The 18,971-nt window shown below is 39.5% G+C and overlaps 1 protein-coding gene across 11 annotated transcripts in view; it reads left to right on the forward strand.

Annotated features, from left to right (window-relative positions):
* Positions 1-18,971, forward strand: part of F8 (coagulation factor VIII) — a 133,697-nt gene that overhangs the window by 87,097 nt on the left and 27,629 nt on the right. For 10 of the 11 annotated variants that reach the window (XM_081807991.1, XM_031031877.2, XM_031031875.2 and 7 more), the window contains 7 exons: positions 9,318-9,471; positions 11,930-12,142; positions 12,419-12,647; positions 12,857-13,039; positions 14,132-14,248; positions 14,831-14,902; positions 16,328-16,413. In XM_081807991.1, coding sequence (XP_081664117.1) covers positions 9,318-9,471; positions 11,930-12,142; positions 12,419-12,647; positions 12,857-13,039; positions 14,132-14,248; positions 14,831-14,902; positions 16,328-16,413 — 1,054 coding nt within the window. Of the gene's footprint in view, positions 1-9,317; positions 9,472-11,929; positions 12,143-12,418; positions 12,648-12,856; positions 13,040-14,131; positions 14,249-14,830; positions 14,903-16,327; positions 16,414-18,291; positions 18,492-18,971 lie in introns of those variants that run through there. The other variant, XM_031031878.2, reaches the window with a different exon arrangement.

Below are 18,971 nucleotides of genomic sequence, written 5' to 3' on the forward strand. Positions count from 1 at the left end.
TTGAGGAGGGCACGTTCTGCATGGAGCACTGGGTGTTGTGCACGAACAATGAATCATGGAACACTTCATCTAGAACTAATGATGTAATGTATGGGGATTAACATAAGAATAAAAAAAAAAAAAGAAGAAAAAAAAAAAAGTCATCAATGCACAGATTCAGGAAGCTCAACAAATCCCAAACAGGATGAATTAAAAAAATCAACACCTAGGCATTTTTCATCAGAGTGAAACTTCAGAAAACCCAAAAGTCTTAAAAGCAGCCAAAGAAAAAATACAGCATACATTCAAACAAGATACAGAAAGATGACTTTTCAATAGTGCTAATTAAACATAGAAAACGGGAATGATATCTAGAAGGCATTGAAATACAGTAACTGCCCATCAAAAATATGATTCAAAAATCAAGGCAAAATAGAACATTTTCCAACAAATAGAAACAGAGAAATCTCACCCTAGCAAAAACCCACTAAAAATATTCTAATGATGTAATTGAGACAATAGGAAAGTGATACTGAATGAAAGAGGTGAAAGGCAAGAAGGACTAAAAAAGAAAGGGTAAATATATGGGTAAATATAAATATTGTTTGTATAAACTGTGGTAAAATGTTTTATGAGCTCTAAGATATAATTACTTTTTTCACAATGGGTTTGCCACCTAAACACAGGTGTCATGAAAACCACCCCTATTTTAGAAAGGAAAACCACCCCTAAATTGGAAAGGAAAAACTCATATCAACACTGTCATCCTTGGACATGTAAATTTGGTCAAATCCACCACTCCTGGCCATCTGATCTACAAATGTGGTGGGATCAACAGAAGAACCATTGAAAATTTGAGAAGGAGACTGCTGAGATGGAAAAGAGCTCCTTCAAGTATGCCTGGGTCTCAGACAAACAGAAGGCCAAAAGTGAGTGTGGTCATTTTTGGTATCTCCCCTTGGAAGCTGGAGACTAGCAAGTATTATGTGACTATCATTGATGTCCCAAAACACAGAGACTTCATCAATAACATGAGGACAGGCACATCTCAGGCTGACAGTGCTTCCTAATTGTTGCTGCTTATGTTGATGAACTTGAAGCAGATATCTCCAAGAATGGGCAGACCCATAAGCATGGCCTTCTGGCTTACATACTGGGTGTGAAAAACTAATTGTTGTTTACAAAATGGATTCCACTGAGCCACCCTACAGCCAGAAGAGATATAAGGAAAATGTTAAGGAAGTCAGCACCTATATTAAGAAATTTGGCTACAACCCCAACACAGTAGCATTTGTGCCAATTTCTGGCTAGAGTGATGACAAAATGCTGGAGCCAAGTGCTAACATGCCTTGATTCAAGAAATGAAACATCACCCACAAAGATAGGGCACCTGGGTGGCTCAGTCGTTAAGCGTCTGCCTTCAGCTCAGGTCATGATCCCAGAGTCCTGGGATCCAGCCCCGCATCGAGCTCCCTGCTTAGCTGGAAGCCTGCTTCTCCCTCCCTCACTCCCTCTGCTTGTGTTCCCTCTCTCGCTGTGTCTCTCTCTGTCAAATAAATAAAAATAAAATCTTAAAAAAAAATAGCTATGTAAGACTGATGAATCACAGACCTGTACCCTTGAAACAAATAATACATTAAATAACATATTATTTAACAATAATATGTTAATAATAAAAATTAATTAAATTTTAAAAAAGATAGCTATGCCAGTGGAACCATGCTGCTTGAAACTCTGGATTGCCTCCTGTCAGCAGATCATCCAACTGACAAGCCCCTTTGTCTGCCCCTTTAGTATGTCTACAAAATTGGTGGTATTAGTACTCTCCTTGTGAGCTGAGTGTTACAACTGAAGTCAAGTCTGTCAAAATGCACCATGAAGCTTTGAGTTAAGCTTTTCCTGAAACAGTATGGGCTTTGATATCAAGAACGTATCTGTCAGGGTTACCTGGCTGGCTCAGTCAGTGGAGCAGGCGACTCTTGATCTTGGGGTTGTGGGTTCGAGCCCAACGTTGTGTATAGAGATTACTTAAAAATAAAATCTTAAAAAAAAGAATGTATCTATCAAAGGTGTTTGTTGTAGTAATATGGCTGGTGACAGCAAAAATGACCCACCAATGGAAGTAGCTGGCTTCTCAGCTCAGGTGATTACCCTGATCCATCTGGGCCAAATCAGTGCTGTCTATGCACATGTGCTGGATTGTCATACACCTCACATTGCTTGCAAGTTTGCTGAGCTGAAGAAGATTGATTACTGTTCTGGGAAGAAGCTGGAAGATGACCCCAAATTCTTGAAATTTGTTGATATAGTTCCTGTCAAGCCCATATGTATTGGGTGCTTCTTTGGATATCCTCCTCTGGGCCATTTTGCTCTTCATAACATGAGACAGACCATTGCTGTGGGTGTCTCAAAGACTTCTGTGGCTAACAGGGTCACAAAGTCTGCTCAGAAAGTTAAACGAATGTAATCCCTAATATCTGCCACCTCAGTCTTAATCAGTGGTGGAAGAACAATCTCAGAACTATCTCGATTGGCCATGTAAGTTTAGTAGTAAAGGACTGGTTAATGATAATGCATCATAAATCCTTTGGAAGAAGAGAACGTTTTATGGGCCATTTGTTATTTTGTGTGTCACAATTTTAAGCTATTTATTTTATTTTTTTTTTTTTTTTTTAAAGATTTTATTCATTTATTTGAGAGAGAGAGAGAATGAGAGAGAGCACATGAGAGGGGGGAGGGTCAGAGGGAGAAGCAGACTCCCCGCCGAGCAGGGAGCCCGATGCGGGACTCGATCCCGGGACTCCAGGATCATGACCTGAGCCGAAGGCAGTCGCTTAACCGACTGAGCCACCCAGGCGCCCCTAAGCTATTTATTTTAAAAATCAATACTTTTTAATGGAAACAACTTGACTGAAGATTATCCCAGAGCATGTGAACTTGAAAAACATTTAGGTTAGTTTCTGTCTTTTCAAAAATTTTAGATTGCCCAATCCTTATAAGTGCTGGCCTTCAAACCAACTAAATAAAGCATTTTTACAAATTAATTTTAGCAATACTATCCAGATGTAGAAAAACTTGTCACATTTACATTTATATAGATATATGGACACACAGAAACACGAAGATCTTACAACTTTTCTTTTTACTAATATTAATGGAGAGGACATTTAGGCTTAATTTCCAAGTACCTCCCTCTGTCCCTTTTTCTTCCTTCTGATGAGATACTCCTCCCTAAAGTTTTCATGTCAAAAGATGGCTCTCAAGTCCTAGATAAGATGGAAATAGAAAATTTACATCACAGTGGTGCCTGGGTGGCTCAGTTGGTGAAGTGTCTGCCTTGGCTCAGGTCATGATCCCAGAGTCCTGGGATCTATTCAGGCTCCTTGCTCAGCGGGGAGCCTGCATCTCCATCTCCCTCTGCTGCTCCCCCTGCTTGTGCTCTCTCTCTCTTTCTGACAAATAAATAAATAAAATCTTTTAAAAAAAGAAAATTTACAACCCAAAGGCACAGATTAAGTGCAGGATAATTCTGTTTCCAGTGTCTTGATCTTTTCAAGCATTTTGAGAGGAATCAGCAGAGGTTTGGAGGATTGGCAAAAAGGGCAAGTGAACTTTGAACTTCTAGAACCATACCTTTGACCCTGCAGAGATTTGCAAAGCAAAAACAGGTGTCTCCAATTCCCCCAAAGAACTGGGTTGTAGGCTTTGCTTTGCCACCTTGCTAAGTATCTGCAACTTCTGGTACTATAGTTCTTTTTTTTTTTTTTTTTTTAAGATTTTATTCATTTATTCATGAGAGACAGAGAGAGAGACAGAGGCAGAGGGAGAAGCAGACTCCCCGCGGAGCAGGGAGCCCGATGCGGGACTCGATCCCAGGACTCTGGGATCATGATCTGAGCCGAAGGCAGACGCTTAACCGACTGAGCCACCCAGGCGTCCCGGTACTATAGTTCTTATACTTAAAACAAGCTGGCTTGCTCAACTCTCTGGATACAAAGGATCCCATTTGTTTAGCTAGGCCTTTGAGTTTCTCAGAGCCAAACTAATACCTAAGCCTTTTGGCTTCTGAGATACTTTCTTTGTGACAGCCTTTACCTCATATGCAACAGTAACTATGGAAACAGAACCGTGGACACCAACAGTACCCAGCAAACTAGGGACTGGGGACAGGCTTAAACCAGTAGGCCTAAAAGAATGGAGACTGCAGACTGATTCCAAACAAATAGAGAATTGCAGCTGCCACCAGCAGTTCCCAATGTGGAATCTGGGGAATAATTCCAAACCAATGGGGAATTGCAAACTAAACCATCAGGAATTCCCAACATGGAATCCAGGGACAAAACCGAAGACTGTAGTTTAAATGTTACTGCAGCCTGGCCATTAGAAGGCCTTTGTGCACCTCCGGCAATTCCCAACATGGACTAAACCAGGAGACTCCATTAATAGAGACAGCAGATTAGAACTGAGGAAAGGACTAAACCAGCAAAAGACTGCAGACTGGAAATGGGGAAGGGATTCCAACATGGAATTGTGGACTGGACCAAGGGCTGAAGACTGGCTCTTCCTTAGAGCCTCCTGTCAGTCTAGACTGACCCATTAACCCTGGATTGGAAAGCCAATTAGATGGGGAGCTTGAAAACAAAAAGCGGAAATCAACTGAGGAACTGACCAATGACCCTTGGAAACAGCAAGAAAGACAGTGAACTTAAAAGGGTTCATGGGGTGCCACACCTGTGCTTCTTGTTGCTTCTGAATGCTATCAGAGGTTCACTTTGGATCCCATTGCTGCCACCAAATCTGTTAAAAAAACAAAAATCAAATAAATCAGCTTATTAAGTGATTATGAATCAGGCAACATCCTATCTAGCAAGTAGAGAGATGCTCTGAGTGGTACAAAATGGAAGTGGTACAAAACGGGTTTTTCTAGGCAGGAGGGTGGGGCAAGGAGGTTATTAGTACAAGAAAAGGGTCATTTCAGCCCAGGATCTCTTCTATTTGGGGAGAAGGGAACAGTAGGATTTTTATCATGCAGATGACCTCACTAGTGCTGATCTGGAAATCTCAGACTGACTGTTAAAAGGTCACATTCCTGGGATTGGTTGAGACTGTGAGCCTTGATTTGCTGTTGGGGGCGGGGGACAAATGACTCCAATTTGGGCTTTTTTAAAACAAAACAAAATACAACTAGATGCTGTTTCCAAGGTACACATCTAAAACATGAGTATAAAAGGCTGAAAGTAAAAGGATGGAAAATGGCATGCCTTGCAAATATTAGCCAAAAGAAAGGTAGTGGGTCTTCTGCTTCTGGGTAGAGAATAGGTCATGGCAGGCTAACACTCCTGCTGCAACAACTATAAAAACTAGATAAACTTTAAAAATCCATATTTTAAAAATCTTTGGAGAGCTGTGGAGCAATAAGAATTAGATGCACTAAAATTTAAGTGGGAGAGGACCACCTAGTTGCAGTGATGATCATTAGTTGTTTTCTTTCTTGGTGGGCTTTGCTGAAATGCCTTAAGTGCTGAGGGACCAAAGACTTTCTAAGCTCTCAATCAAAAGTCTAAGAGGGCCATGCCTGAGAAACAGGGATAATTAATATTTTAAAGAAAATAGTGGAAAGATGGACAATCCTTGATGTGGGGCCACGAGCGAATGGTCAAGAAATAATTCTTGAGATGTTTTAAGTGTAAAAAGGTGCATTTTCTATAACATGAAGCTGGTGGTTATATGCTTAGGCTTAAGGGGGCAGGGATGTGCAGGGAGTATTAGATCATAAATGTCTTCTTCAAATTTCTACTTGTAAAACTGTCACATTTCTCTGGTGCTTATCATTCAGCTCAATATTAACTATTGGAGAGATGTACAGGCAGTCATGAGACCATTTAAGAATGTAGCAACCAGCACATATTTGATCTTTATTGGAACTATGCAGGCTATAGGTCAGCCTTCTGGGCTAAAGGTGAACATTTTTCTGCTTCTATCCCTCATCATACTGATAAGAAGATGGAGAATTACAGTTGGAAAATGGAATCTATTTTTAAAAACTCAAATTGTCATTCTAAAATATTGGAAAATACAACATCTAAAATTAAAAACTCATTGGATGAGTATAATTTCAGGCTAAACACTGCGAAAGACAGGATTAGGGTCAAGCAAATATATCCAAACTGAAGCATAGGAAGGAAAAAAATGAAAAGAACAGAATAGAGTATAAGAGACAGGTGAGAGAAACACTCTCAAATGATACAGCATAAATATAATTGGAGTCCTTGGAGGAGAGCATGTAGAAAATGGGACAGGAAAAAAATTGAATGTCTAAAAATTTTCCAAAACTGATGAACCATGTCAAGTCACAGATTCAATAAGCTAAGTATACCCAAAGCATATTAAGTACAAAGAAAATTGCATGTAGGCAAATAATCAAACTTAAGAAAACTAAGGATAAAGAGAAACTATTAAAAACCAGAGGGAAAAATATACATTGCCTCCATAGGAACAACAAGATTGATAGCCAACTTTTCTAACTACTAAAACAACACTGTCCAATAGAACTTTCTGTGATGATGGATATGTTGTAGATCTTCACTAATATGGTAACTACTAATCATATGTGGCCATGGAGTACTTGAAATGTAGCTAGTGTGATTGAAGAATTGAATTTTAATTGTATTAAATTTAATTAGTTTAAATAGTCACACATAGCTGGTGGCTACCCATTTGACAGCACAATACTAGAAGATAACAGAATGATATCTTTAAAATGAAAAATACTGAAAGAAAAATGCTAACCTAGAATTCTAAACCCAGAGAAAACATTTCAAAATGAAGTTGAAATAAAGATGTTTTTAGAAAAACAAAAGCTGAGAGACTTTGACACAATAGACTGGTGCTAAAAAGTGCTGGGACATTTTAATATCCATATGGAAGAACATTAAATTGGATCCCTAACTTAGACCATACAAAAAACCCACTCACATTGGGCTATAAGTCTAAATGTAAGCATAAAACTATAAATCTCTTAGAAAGAAAAATAAGAGACTATCTTAATAGCCTCAGGGTAGGGAGAGAATTGACATAGAAAAAGCACTAACCATGAAGGATTTTTTTGATAAATTTCAGTACATTAAAATTATGAACTATGCTCATCAAAATATTAAAAAAAGAATGAAAAGATTATCCACAGAATGTGAGATATTTGCAGCACAAAAGGCCAACAAGGATTCATATCAAGACTGTATAGAGAGGGTGCCTGGATGGCTCAGTCGGTTAAGCGTCTGCCTTCGGTTCAGGTCATGATCCCAGGGTCCCGGGATCGAGCCCTGCATCGGGCTCCCTGCTCCATGGGAAGCCTGCTTCTCCCTCTGCCCCTCCCCCTGCTTGTGTTCCCTCTCTTACTTTATCTCTCTCTGTCAAATAAATAAATAAAACCTTTTAAAAAAAAGACTGTATAGAGTACTCTTTGATTCAATAAGAAAAAAAGATTACCCAATAGAAAAATTGGCAAAAACAACAATAACATCAACTTGGATAGGCATTCCAAAAACAGGAAATTCAAATACCTAGTACTCACAAGAAAAGATGCTCAACGTCATTATTAATCAGGGAAATGTGAGATAAAACCACAGAGACACTGCTGTGCAACCACTAGAATGGGCAAAAGTGTAAAAACACAGTATCGAGTGCCTGTAAAGATTTGGAGTAAATGGAACTCTCATACATTGCTGACAAAAATGGAAAATGGCACAGCCACTTTGGAAAACAGCATGGTAGTAGCTACCAAAGCTGAACATATGTATACTCAGCAATTCCACTCCTAGATATGTGCCCCACAGAAATGCATATATACATTCACCAAAAGATGTGTATAAGACGGTTCATAGCCAGGGAGAAAAAAGAAGATTCATAGCAGGAACAGGACTATGTTAAGCATTAAGTTAGAAATGACTCGAATGTTCATAATTTTGGTATATTCACACAATGGAATACAAACTGTAGCTGCACACGACTATGTAGATGAATTTTACAACCATAATGCTGAGTGAAAGAAACCAGAAACAAAAGAATATACAATATGGTTCTATTTACATCAAAAACAGGCAAAACTAAACTGTATTCTTTAGGGAAGTGTACATAGCGGTAAAATTGTGAAGAAAAGCAAAGAAATAATTATCATAAACATCATAATGGGGGTTACCTTTAGTGGAGAGGAAGTATGTCATTGGAAAGGTACAGAGTGAGCCTTCCGTGTTGCTGGTAATGTTCTTCTTGATCTGGATGGTGGTTACATTTTTATACCAAAACATATTTTATGTACTTTATTGTATAATTTTAGTTCACAATTTTAACAGATTTTTAAAAAGATTTTATTTATGGGGCGCCTGGGTTAGGGGAGTGTCAGGGAGAAGGAGAAACACACTCCCCATGAGCAAGGAGCCCAAAGCGGGGCTCAATCCCAGGACCCTGGGATCATGACCTGAGCTGAAGGCAGATGCTTAATCGACTGAGCACCCAGGCACCCCTTAACAGATTTTCTAACTTTTTTTAAATTTGTTTGTTTATTTATGTCATCTCTACACCCAACGTGGGGCTTGAACTTATAACCCTGAGATCAAGAGTCACAGGTTCTACTGACTGAGCCAGCCAGGTGCCCCCAGGTGTTTTTTTAAGTAAAGAAAAGTAGTCCAAGGATTGAACCCTGGGGCTGTCTTATATTGAGAATATGTTTATGAGTCCTACATACATTTAACATTCAACAAATATTTTTTGACCACCTACTATGTGCCAGACACTTGTTCCAGCTGCTGGGAATACAGCAGTGGACAAAACAGACAAAATCCCTGCCTTCATGGAACTTACATCCTAGCGAAGCCTGGAGAGAGATGTCAGGAAGATGGGGTGGTTAACTATGCAAAATGTTGCTTAGTTGTCCAAAAAGATGAAGACGTAACAAAATTGATTATCAGCTTTAATAAGCCACTCACATGATTTGGATAGTGTCTCAATATTAGTGTCTCAATATGGATGATCTTCATCTAGATCTCTTTTGTGAGCTCTCAACCTCTGTATTTGCCAATTTAATTTACATAGCTGTCCCATGTGTTTAAAACTGTATACCCCCACCTACTTCTCCAGGGTTGCCTATTCTCAGTGAGTTGCATCACCATCCATCCACTTGCCCAAATCAGAAACCTGGAAGTACCTTTAATTCTTCTTTCTCCCTTCTCTGCTCCAATTCATCATCAGTTCTATGACAAGTGTCTCAAATACAGGGAGAGCAAGAATGTGAGGTGTTTTTGGTCCATGAAGATATTGCTTTTCCTCTGCTTTTTTTTTCCCAGGGCTCAAGGTATGGATGTCCCTCAGTTCAAGAAGGTGGTTTTCCAGGAATTTACTGATGGATCCTTTACTCAGCCCTTATACCGTGGAGAACTAAACGAACACTTGGGACTCGTGGGACCATATATAAGAGCAGAAGTTGAAGACAATATCATGGTGAGTTGAGGACAGTGAAAGTTATAAGAAAATTAATCCTACATATATATTTTTGTTTCTGATTATAAAAATAATGTATTCTTACTTTTGAAGAATTTTAAAGTATAGAAAATAAAGAAGTTGAAAAATAATCCCATAACTACCATTTTGGTGTATGTTCTCTTTGTCTTATGTATTCTTCTCTTTACGTGTTCAAAATTATACAGTGTGTAATTTTACCTTTTCTTTTTTTTAAAGATTTATTTATTTATATTAGAGAGAAAGAAAGAGCAAGAGTAGGAGGGGCAGAGGGAGAGGGAGAGAGAATCCCAATGCAAGGCTGAATCCCACCACCCCGAGATCACAACCTGAGCCGAAACCAATTGTCAGAGGCTTAACCGACTGTGCCACCCTTCTACCTCTTCTTTTTTGACTAAATATCATATTGTAAATATTTCTTATGTCATTAGAAAGACTCTCTAAATATCTTTTTTTAATGATGGCATAATAGTCTATTACATGAATTTTTGGTATACTTAGCCATTTACTTTGAACAACTTTTAAATAGTTTGTTATGTTTTCACTAGTTTGATAATGCTGCATTCACAACCCTTTTCCTAGGACAAAATTCCAGAAGTGCAATGTACATGAACATTTTAAGACTTTCTCTAATGAAAAAAAAAAAAAAAAGACTTTCTCTAATGAATTATCTGTTAATGTCCTTTGCACATTTGACCTTCTGAGGGGGTACTTATCAATTTATATTACCTTATATGCTATACATTTTCCAAGTTTGTCATCTTTTAATTGTATTTATAGCGGTTTTTTGAAATAAAACAGGTTTGAATTATTGGTAGTAACCCATAAATCTTTCCTTTATGACACATACCTTTTATGTTTATAAAAATCCTTCCCTATAGAAAGATTTTTTTTCTTAAAATCACTTATACTTTCTTCATCTTTATTTTACAGTTTAATTGCTTAACATTTAACCTTTTAATCCCTAAGTAATTCCTGTAGACTAGAAGTGATTTTGGTGCATTGTGTGAGCCAAAAATGAAAGTAGTTTTATTCTTTTCCAAAAATAGTCATCCATTGGCCCAATTGATTATTTACATTAAGGATATAGAAGGATCTAAAATTATGGGATTGTGAGCAATTCTTTTTCTGTTTTGGTTATTTTAGTTTACATATGTCCTATGAAACATGTATAATTTTTTGAAATCTGAAGTCTTTTTTAAAGATCATATGCTTCTTCTTTGCCGATTCGGATGCCTTTTAATTCTTTTTGTTGTCTGATTGCTGAGGCTAGGACTTCTAGTACTATGTTGAACAGCAATGGTGAGAGTGGACATCCCTGCTGTGTTCCTGACCTTAGGGGGAAAGCTCTCAGAAAAATGAAGGGGGGGAAATCGGAGGGGGAGACGAACCATGAGAGACTATGGACTCTGAGAAACAAACTGAGGGTTCTAGAGGGGAGGGGGGTGGAGGGATGGGTTAGCCCGGTGATGGGTATTAAGGAGGGTACGTACTGCATGGAGCACTGGGTGTTACACGCAAACAATGAATCATGGAACAATACATCAAAAACTAACGATGTACTGTATGGTGATTAACATAACATAATAAAATAAAATTAAAAATAAATAAATAAATAAAGATCATATGCATTCATCCTGGAATTGTCATAAGAACCATATGTGTTAGGGTGCCTGGGTGGCTCAGTCGTTAAGCGTCTGCCTTCGGCTCAGGTCATGATCCCAGGGTCATGGGATCGAGCCCCGCATCAGGCTCCCTGCTCCGAGGGAAGCCTGCTTCTCCCTCTCCCACTCCCCTTGCTTGTGTTCCTGCTCTTGCTATCTCTCTCTCTCTCTGTCAAATAAAAAAAAAGAACCATATGTGTTAAATCTTGGGCTTATGCTCTCTTAAAACCCCTGGGGTGATATTTTCCCTTTTACTTTTCAGTTGCTTTTAAGTATTTAGGAATTTTCTCTTTTGCAACTTTGAGTTCATGCTTTAATATTTTAGAGTTCAAAAATTCCTCAGTTTCAAAAAAAAAAAAAAATTCCTCAGTTTCCTCCATAGATAGACCCTTAGGTTTGGTCCTGACAACACCCGTCCTCTGTACCACTTCCTTTGGGTATTAAGAACTTGGATAGGGTGCCTGGGTGGCTCAGTCGTTAAGTGTCTGCCTTCAGCTCAGGTCATGATCCCAGGGTCCTGGGATCGAGCCCCGCATCGGGCTCCCTGCTCAGCGGGCAGCCTGCTTCTCCCTCTCCCTCTGCCTGCTTGTGTTCTCTCTCTCAGTCTCTCTCTCTGTCAAATAAATAAATAAAATCTTTTTAAAAAAATAATTTGGAAAAACTCAAAAATAGGCATTACTATTAGGGATGTGAACCCTAAGCCAAGGACTTTATATGATCCTAAAACATAATACTCGAATTCTTTTTTAAATTTTGTATTTAATTTTTCTCTGCAGGTAACTTTCAAAAACCAGGCCTCTCGTCCCTACTCCTTCTATTCTAGCCTTATTTCTTACGAGGAAGATCAGAGGAAAGGAGCAGAACCTAGAAGAAAGTTTGTCAACCCTAATGAAACCAAAATTTACTTTTGGACAGTGCAACATCATATGGCACCCACTAAAGATGAGTTTGACTGCAAAGCCTGGGCTTATTTTTCTGATGTTGATCTGGTAAGCACTGGCCACTTACTGGTTTAAAAGAAATGGACTTCGTGTTATCTGCTAAGAATTTTGCTATTTATTGTAAGCTTAATGGGAAGCTTTCAATAGGAGAGGTGCCATCATTTTTGTGTTTGAGAACTATCACTCTGGAATCTACTAAACAGGAAGGATTGTACTATGGGAAGATAAGGAGTGGGTTAGAGCGGCATAAAAGTTGATAAGAAATCTACGCTGGTTCATAGGTGAGGGACCTTATATTCATAGGATTGATGTGTTCTCTCTCAGGAAAAAGATGTGCACTCAGGCTTGATTGGACCCCTTCTGATCTGCCGCAGCAACACACTGAACCCTGCTCACGGGAGACAAGTGACAGTGCAGGAATTTGCTCTGTTTTTCACTATTTTTGATGAGACTAAGAGCTGGTACTTCACTGAAAACCTGGAAAGGAACTGCAGAGCTCCCTGCAATATCCAGAAGGAGGATCCCACTTTTAAAGAAAATTACCGCTTCCATGGTAATATATCCCACTCCCAATTATTACTCAGTGTGGAATGAAGCATGCAGTACAACAAAGGAGCCTGGAGCCTGAGGCTTGGACAGTGTATGAATTGAGCTTATATGTATGGGAGTGGAATCCTCATAGGAATCAATATTTTTTACTGGAGTAGAGGGAAAGAAACTTCTGTAACAGATTTCAACAGCCTTTTCTGTGTTCTCCTCCAGCAATCAATGGCTATGTGAGGGATACACTACCTGGCTTAGTAATGGCTCAGGATCAAAAGATTCGATGGTATCTGCTCAGCATGGGCAGCAATGAAAACATCCATTCTATTCATTTCAGTGGACATGTGTTCACTGTACGGAAAAAAGAGGAATATAAAATGGCAGTCTACAACCTCTATCCAGGTATGAGCTAATTTGTACTCTTTTTTTTCTACCTACTGTACTTGAATGCTTACTTTAATTGGTCTAGGCACTGGGGAAGCAATCCGTGAACAAAGCACATAAAGTCCCTGATCTCAGGTAACTTACTTTTTCAAGTAACTTTACCCTACAGAGATGTAATAAATAAATTATCCAATAAACATGATAATTTCAGATACAGATAATGTGCTATAAAGGAAATAGAACAGAAAAAAATGGATAATTAATGTTGTAGCACTTGCCTGGGAAAAGGGGATTTTCCCCCATCTCAAATCCCACACAGCACTAGTAGTTATCCAGAGTGATTTGTTTATGTCTGTAACCAGTATATTGATTAAGCACTACTCACAATATTGATCAAAACACAGCTTTATTTTAGCTTTCCACTGTCCCTTTAAAACAGGTTTAATAGTGGGAGCAAACTTCCCGTTTCTGTGTAAAAATTCCAATAAGTTCAGCGACTTTTCTGCTCACTCTTAAGTAATAAACACCCAGCAGTCACTTTACATCACAAATATAGTTCAAATCCAGAATTGCAATGTCCACTCCAAGATGTCTACACTGGGAAAGGGAGGTATGGTTGAGTCTTCTCTTCCTGTACCTGGCTGCTGCTTCAGTAAATGATAGGACAGTTCTTATCTACTTACAACTGGCACCTTTATTCTAGGTGGTCACTTGTGACTCATTCCTCAGTTTCTTGCTGCTGGGGTTACTTTAGCCCTGAAGGCAGCCCTGGTGGACTAGGTCCACGAGGACCTCACCCTGACTTCCTTTTCCCAGGGAGCTCACATCTGGTCGATGGGCGAAAAAAAAAAAAACCTTTGGCTCTGAAAAACCCTGAAAGTGCAGTGGCTTTCTCCTGTCTCTCCCATTTCCCAGGGGTCAGGGCTATCAGAACTCAATCCCCAGTACCTCCAAACTGGAGGGGTCACATAGCAAGCATTTTGGCTTTGAGGGGTCCAAGAGTGGAAGAACTGACTTAGGTAGATTTCCTTTGATGTTCTGCATAAACCAATGTATCTCATGCTTTTTCAGTAAAATGAAATAGTTTTTGTTCCTTTTTTTTTTGATAAGGTGTTTTTGAGACTGTGGAAATGCTACCATCCAAAGTTGGAATTTGGCGGATAGAATGCCTTATTGGCGAACACCTACAAGCTGGGATGAGCACTCTTTTTCTGGTGTACAGCAAAAGTAAGTAGCACTTCAGCCTATTTCTAAACGGCTTTCCTCCTTCCTAGGATGGCTGCTTTTGTCAAGAAATAAATACAAGCTCACAGTCATTAGCAAATCTACAATGAATATTGCTGGTAGAAATCAGCAGAGTCCTCAGAGAAGGGCAGATATGTTTGAAGCTTTGAACAGTTTGAACCTGAAGCTCTAAATATTTAACAAACTGGTGCTAAAAAGTAGCTTAATTCTCACAACTTTGTGAAGCTCCAAGATCTCCAAGAGCAAAATTTGAAACTGAATTTTGGTTCAGTTACCAAAGATAACTTACAAATATGGCTTGGAAGAGTTCAAAATTTAACCCTAAACAAGTAAGAGAACCACTGAGTTCTTCAGCTGCAGAATGTGGAAGGTTCTAGCACCTTCCTATTAGAGTGAATTAAATGACATAGATAGTACAGTAAAATATTTAGTACAGTTCTCAGCAAATAGTAAACAATAAAAAATGTTGACCATTTGTTTGTGTTCTCCCATTTTCATTGGCTTGCATTTGTGAAGCTGAATTTATGTACTGCTAGCTATCATGCTCCTCTCCTTTGATTTCAGAGTGTCAGACTCCACTGGGAATGGCTTCTGGACGCATTCGAGATTTTCAGATTACAGCTTCAGGACAATATGGTAAATACCATTATTTTGTCTCCAAAAACTGGGCTGATTATATCTTTTTTTATTTCTGTTGGAGAGATTTAGATAGCCCATCCATCTCCATGCTTCTATTAATTTTACTCCATAAGTGCCTCTTAAATCCATTTTCTCTTCTCTGATCCCTACTGTTCAAGCTACTATCATTTCTCATTACCACCTCCTTATTCCCTAGTGTTCCTGCATTCCCTAGTGCTCCCCTTGAGTCCATTGTCTTCAGTGTGGCAGGAAGCTACACTTTTCTATGAGCAGTGATAGTAAAGCTTGAATATGATCTATTGACAGTTCTCAAATATTGCTTTAGAGCAACAGTGAGCAAACTATGGCCTACAGGCCAAATCTAGCCCACCGCCTGTTTTTATATAGCCTTCAAACTAAGAATTATTTTTCTAGTTTTAAGTGGGCAGAAAAAGAAGAAGAATGTCTCATGACATGTGAAAATTATGTGAAATTCAAATTTCAGTGTCTGTAAATAAAATCTTACATTGACACATACAGCTCTACAACAACAGCTGAAACCAGATGATCTGCAAAGCCTAAATTATTTACACTCTGGCCATTTACAGAAAAAGGTTTGTCAACCCCTGTTTTAGAGGGAACAAAATGCCCTTTTAAAACAAGGCCTGATGGGACACCTGGGTGGCTCAGTCAGTTAAGCGTCTGCCTTCAGCTCAGGTCATCATCTCGGGGTCCTGGGATTGAGCCCCATGTCAGGCTCCCTGCTCAGCGGGGAGTCTGCTTCTCCCTCTGCCCCTCCCTCCTGCTCATGTGAGCTCTCTCTCTCAAATAAATAAAATCTTTAAAAAAAGAAAAGAAAAAGGCTTGAGAGTTATATGCCAAAATAGTATTATTTTTCTCTAGGCAAAAGGATGATTTTTTTTAACTTTCATTTTTACTTACGTTTTATTTTTCATTTTCTAACTTTTCTACAAGGAACATACATTGTGTAATGAAGAAACAATGATAGCATTTTGTAGTACTGGTAACACATTCCAGTGTCACCTAATTAGAGGTGCTAACAATAAACGAAATTATTAAATTTAGAAAATAAAATACTATGCTTTATGCCTTTATCTTCTCTACACCTAGGCTTAGCCTTTCTCAAGAGAGCAATTTTAGGGGCACCTGGATGGCCCAGTCTGTTAACTGACTCTTGATTTCAGCTCAGATCATCATCTCAGGGTCCTGGGATCAAGCCCCACGTCGGGCTCCCTGCTCAGCAGGGAGTCTGCTTCTCCCTCTCCCTCTGCCCCTCCCCCACCCCATTCCCACTCATGTGCTCCCTCCCTCTCTCTCTCTCAAATAAATAAATAAAATCTTAAAGGAAGAGAGAGCAATTTTATTCCTAAGTGTCTAGGACCAACACAGCTGAATCTAATCTCTCTCCTTTCTTGGGCAAAGGACAGTGGGCCCCAAAGCTGGCCAGACTTCATTATTCCGGATCAATCAATGCCTGGAGCACCAAGGATCCCTTTTCCTGGATCAAGGTTAGAAAGTGCATCACATTCAATCGCAACATGTATTCCTCTTGCAAGCTCAAAACAAAAGTCATTTTTATCAAACTCCAGGTAACCAACAGGGAAAGAACTGAAGAATAGAATAGCTTCTGATTTGTACAAAAACAGTCAAGAATGAAGAATAGGATATTTGGGAATAGAATCAAGTATGCTGATTTGTTTGTTAGTCCAATCTGGTAAACTAACTTGGAGCTGGTGACTGAAACAGTGTCTTTAGGCTTACTCAGTTTCTTTTTAAATGACTAAATATTTCAAATTTTCTCACTTTCCCATTTCCTCTAGAGCAGCGCTGTCCAGTAGAAATGTAATTCGAACCACAAATGCAAACCACATGTGTAATTTTATATTTCCTAGTAGCCACATTTAAAAAGAAACATGTGAAATTCATTTTAATGATATGTTTCATCCAACATATCCCAAGATTTTATCAAGTGAACATGGGGTCAGTCAGGGCTCTGGCCCCTTCAAGGGCATACATATGGGGACTTGTGGGTCCCTTCCATGCTACATGAGAGCTGAGTGCCAGCTCAGCCTCTCGGCCTAACTGCAAGAGTTGTTCCCTCTAGAGCCCGAACGTGCCTCCCACCTCTGGTACTTACAGCCCGAAGAGGGGTACTGCAGACACGTTTTACCACCTACTTTCCCCACCTCTGTCCACTTTTCATTGTGCACCAGCTTTCTTTCCTCTTCTGAGTTGACCAAAGACATTCCCCTACGTATTTTCCTCCTTTGCAAGATTGCATCTACTCCTCTGTTTTCTCTTGAGGTTAAAATAATAAATAGGAATCAGGGAAAGATAAACCAATGTCCCATCAGCACTGCCAGTTATGACTCAATTTGAACTGACTGTTCACGAATTCCTAAGTATTTTTGTTTCTTTGTGAAGCTGCCAAACCACATTTTCTGACCTTGTATTTCTCTGGTTTTCACTTTCAACCTTACATGTATCCCTGGGTAGTGGACACTGTCATCTACTTGGGTGCCCTGCATCTGTCATTCCATTTATTTATTTAGATAGCATTGTCATTTCCATTTGGGGAATTCTATCTCCCTCACTGGATACAACCTAATGAGACTAGTAAATAGAGTGCCTTTTCCATGCCTAGCCAAAGAACCTGAGTAATACACCCTGTTAAGTTTCCACTTACTAGATTTGGCCCATTGTTCCAGCTTGTCAAGCTTCTGTCTCCCAAAGAATTTCTTAGTCTTCCCAGTTTCACATAATCTACTGCTTGATCAGTAAACGTTTTTATACTTTAGCAAATTCATGATCAAAATACTGAAGTAGACAGGGCTTCCTTACTGTGTGCTTTAAACAAGCCCAAGCTATCAAATCCTTACTACACTGTTATTATCATCCTCATTTCAGATAAGAAAGCTGAAGCAAAGAAAAGTAACTTGCCCCAAGTCATACAGCCAATAAGTGGCTGGGCCAAACTTCAAACTGTGATAGTTGGGCTCCAGAGGCCTAATTTGTAATCATTATACTATACTGTTTCTAGAATGCTCCCTTTAGGTTTATAATCATCTGTTAACTGCCACAGTTTGCTTTTGGTAATTGAACCAGTTACAAATCCACCTAGTTGTATTATCACCCAATCTGTATTAAATCACCTCATCCTCAAGGTGTTTTTTACCATCTGTCCTACTAAAGCCCAGGTATACATTTTCTTGATCTGGTAACTTTATAAAGTAAATACCCCAGAGAAATAAAGAATTATGGTGACTTAACAAAAAAAAAGAAAGAAATGGTTCTAGGGGGCCAGGGAGGCAATCAGAGATGTCTAGCTGCAATGTTTGTATTTGTACACTGAGTGACTCATTATTGCTTTGCTTACTTCCTTGTAGAGAGATATGTCTTGTCACAGTCAAATACATGGCTGGATACACAGGTGAAAATGTTGACTCTGTAATTGCCAAATTCCTCCAAGTTTGCCAAGAATTCATCAGTTACAGAATGTAGGTGAAAAAGGTGGCTGGCCAGACTTTATTAAAACTGCTAGGGGCGCCTGGGTGGCTCAGTCGTTAAGCATCTGCCTTCGGCTCAGGTCATGATCCCAGGGTCCTGGAATCGAGCCCCGCGTCGGGCTCCCTGCTCAGCGGGGAGCCTGCTTCTCCCTCTCCCTCTGCTGCTCCCCCTGCTTGTGTTCCCTCTCTTGCTGTGTCTCTCTCTGTCAAATAAATAAATAAAATCTTAAAAAAATAATCATAATAAAATAAAATCTTTAAAAAAAAAGTCTAGGGGCGCCTGGGTGGCTCAGTCGTTAAGCGTCTGCCCTCGGCTCAGGTCATGATCCCAGGGTCCTGGGATCGAGCCCTGCATCGGGCTCCCTGCTCGGCGGGAAGCCTGCTTCTCCCTCTCCCACTCCCCCTGCTTGTGTTCCCTCTCTCGCTGTGTCGCTCTCTGTCAAATAAATAAATAAAATCTTTAAAAAAATATTTTAAGGGCGCCTGGGTGGCTCAGTTGGTTAAGCGACTGCCTTCGGCTCAGGTCATGATCCTGGAGTCCCTGGATCGAGTCCCGCATC

The sequence above is a fragment of the Leptonychotes weddellii genome, chromosome X (assembly GCF_054177405.1).
Source record: "Leptonychotes weddellii isolate Sample4059 chromosome X, ASM5417740v2, whole genome shotgun sequence".
In the NCBI taxonomy this organism is placed as follows: Eukaryota; Metazoa; Chordata; class Mammalia; order Carnivora; family Phocidae; genus Leptonychotes; species Leptonychotes weddellii.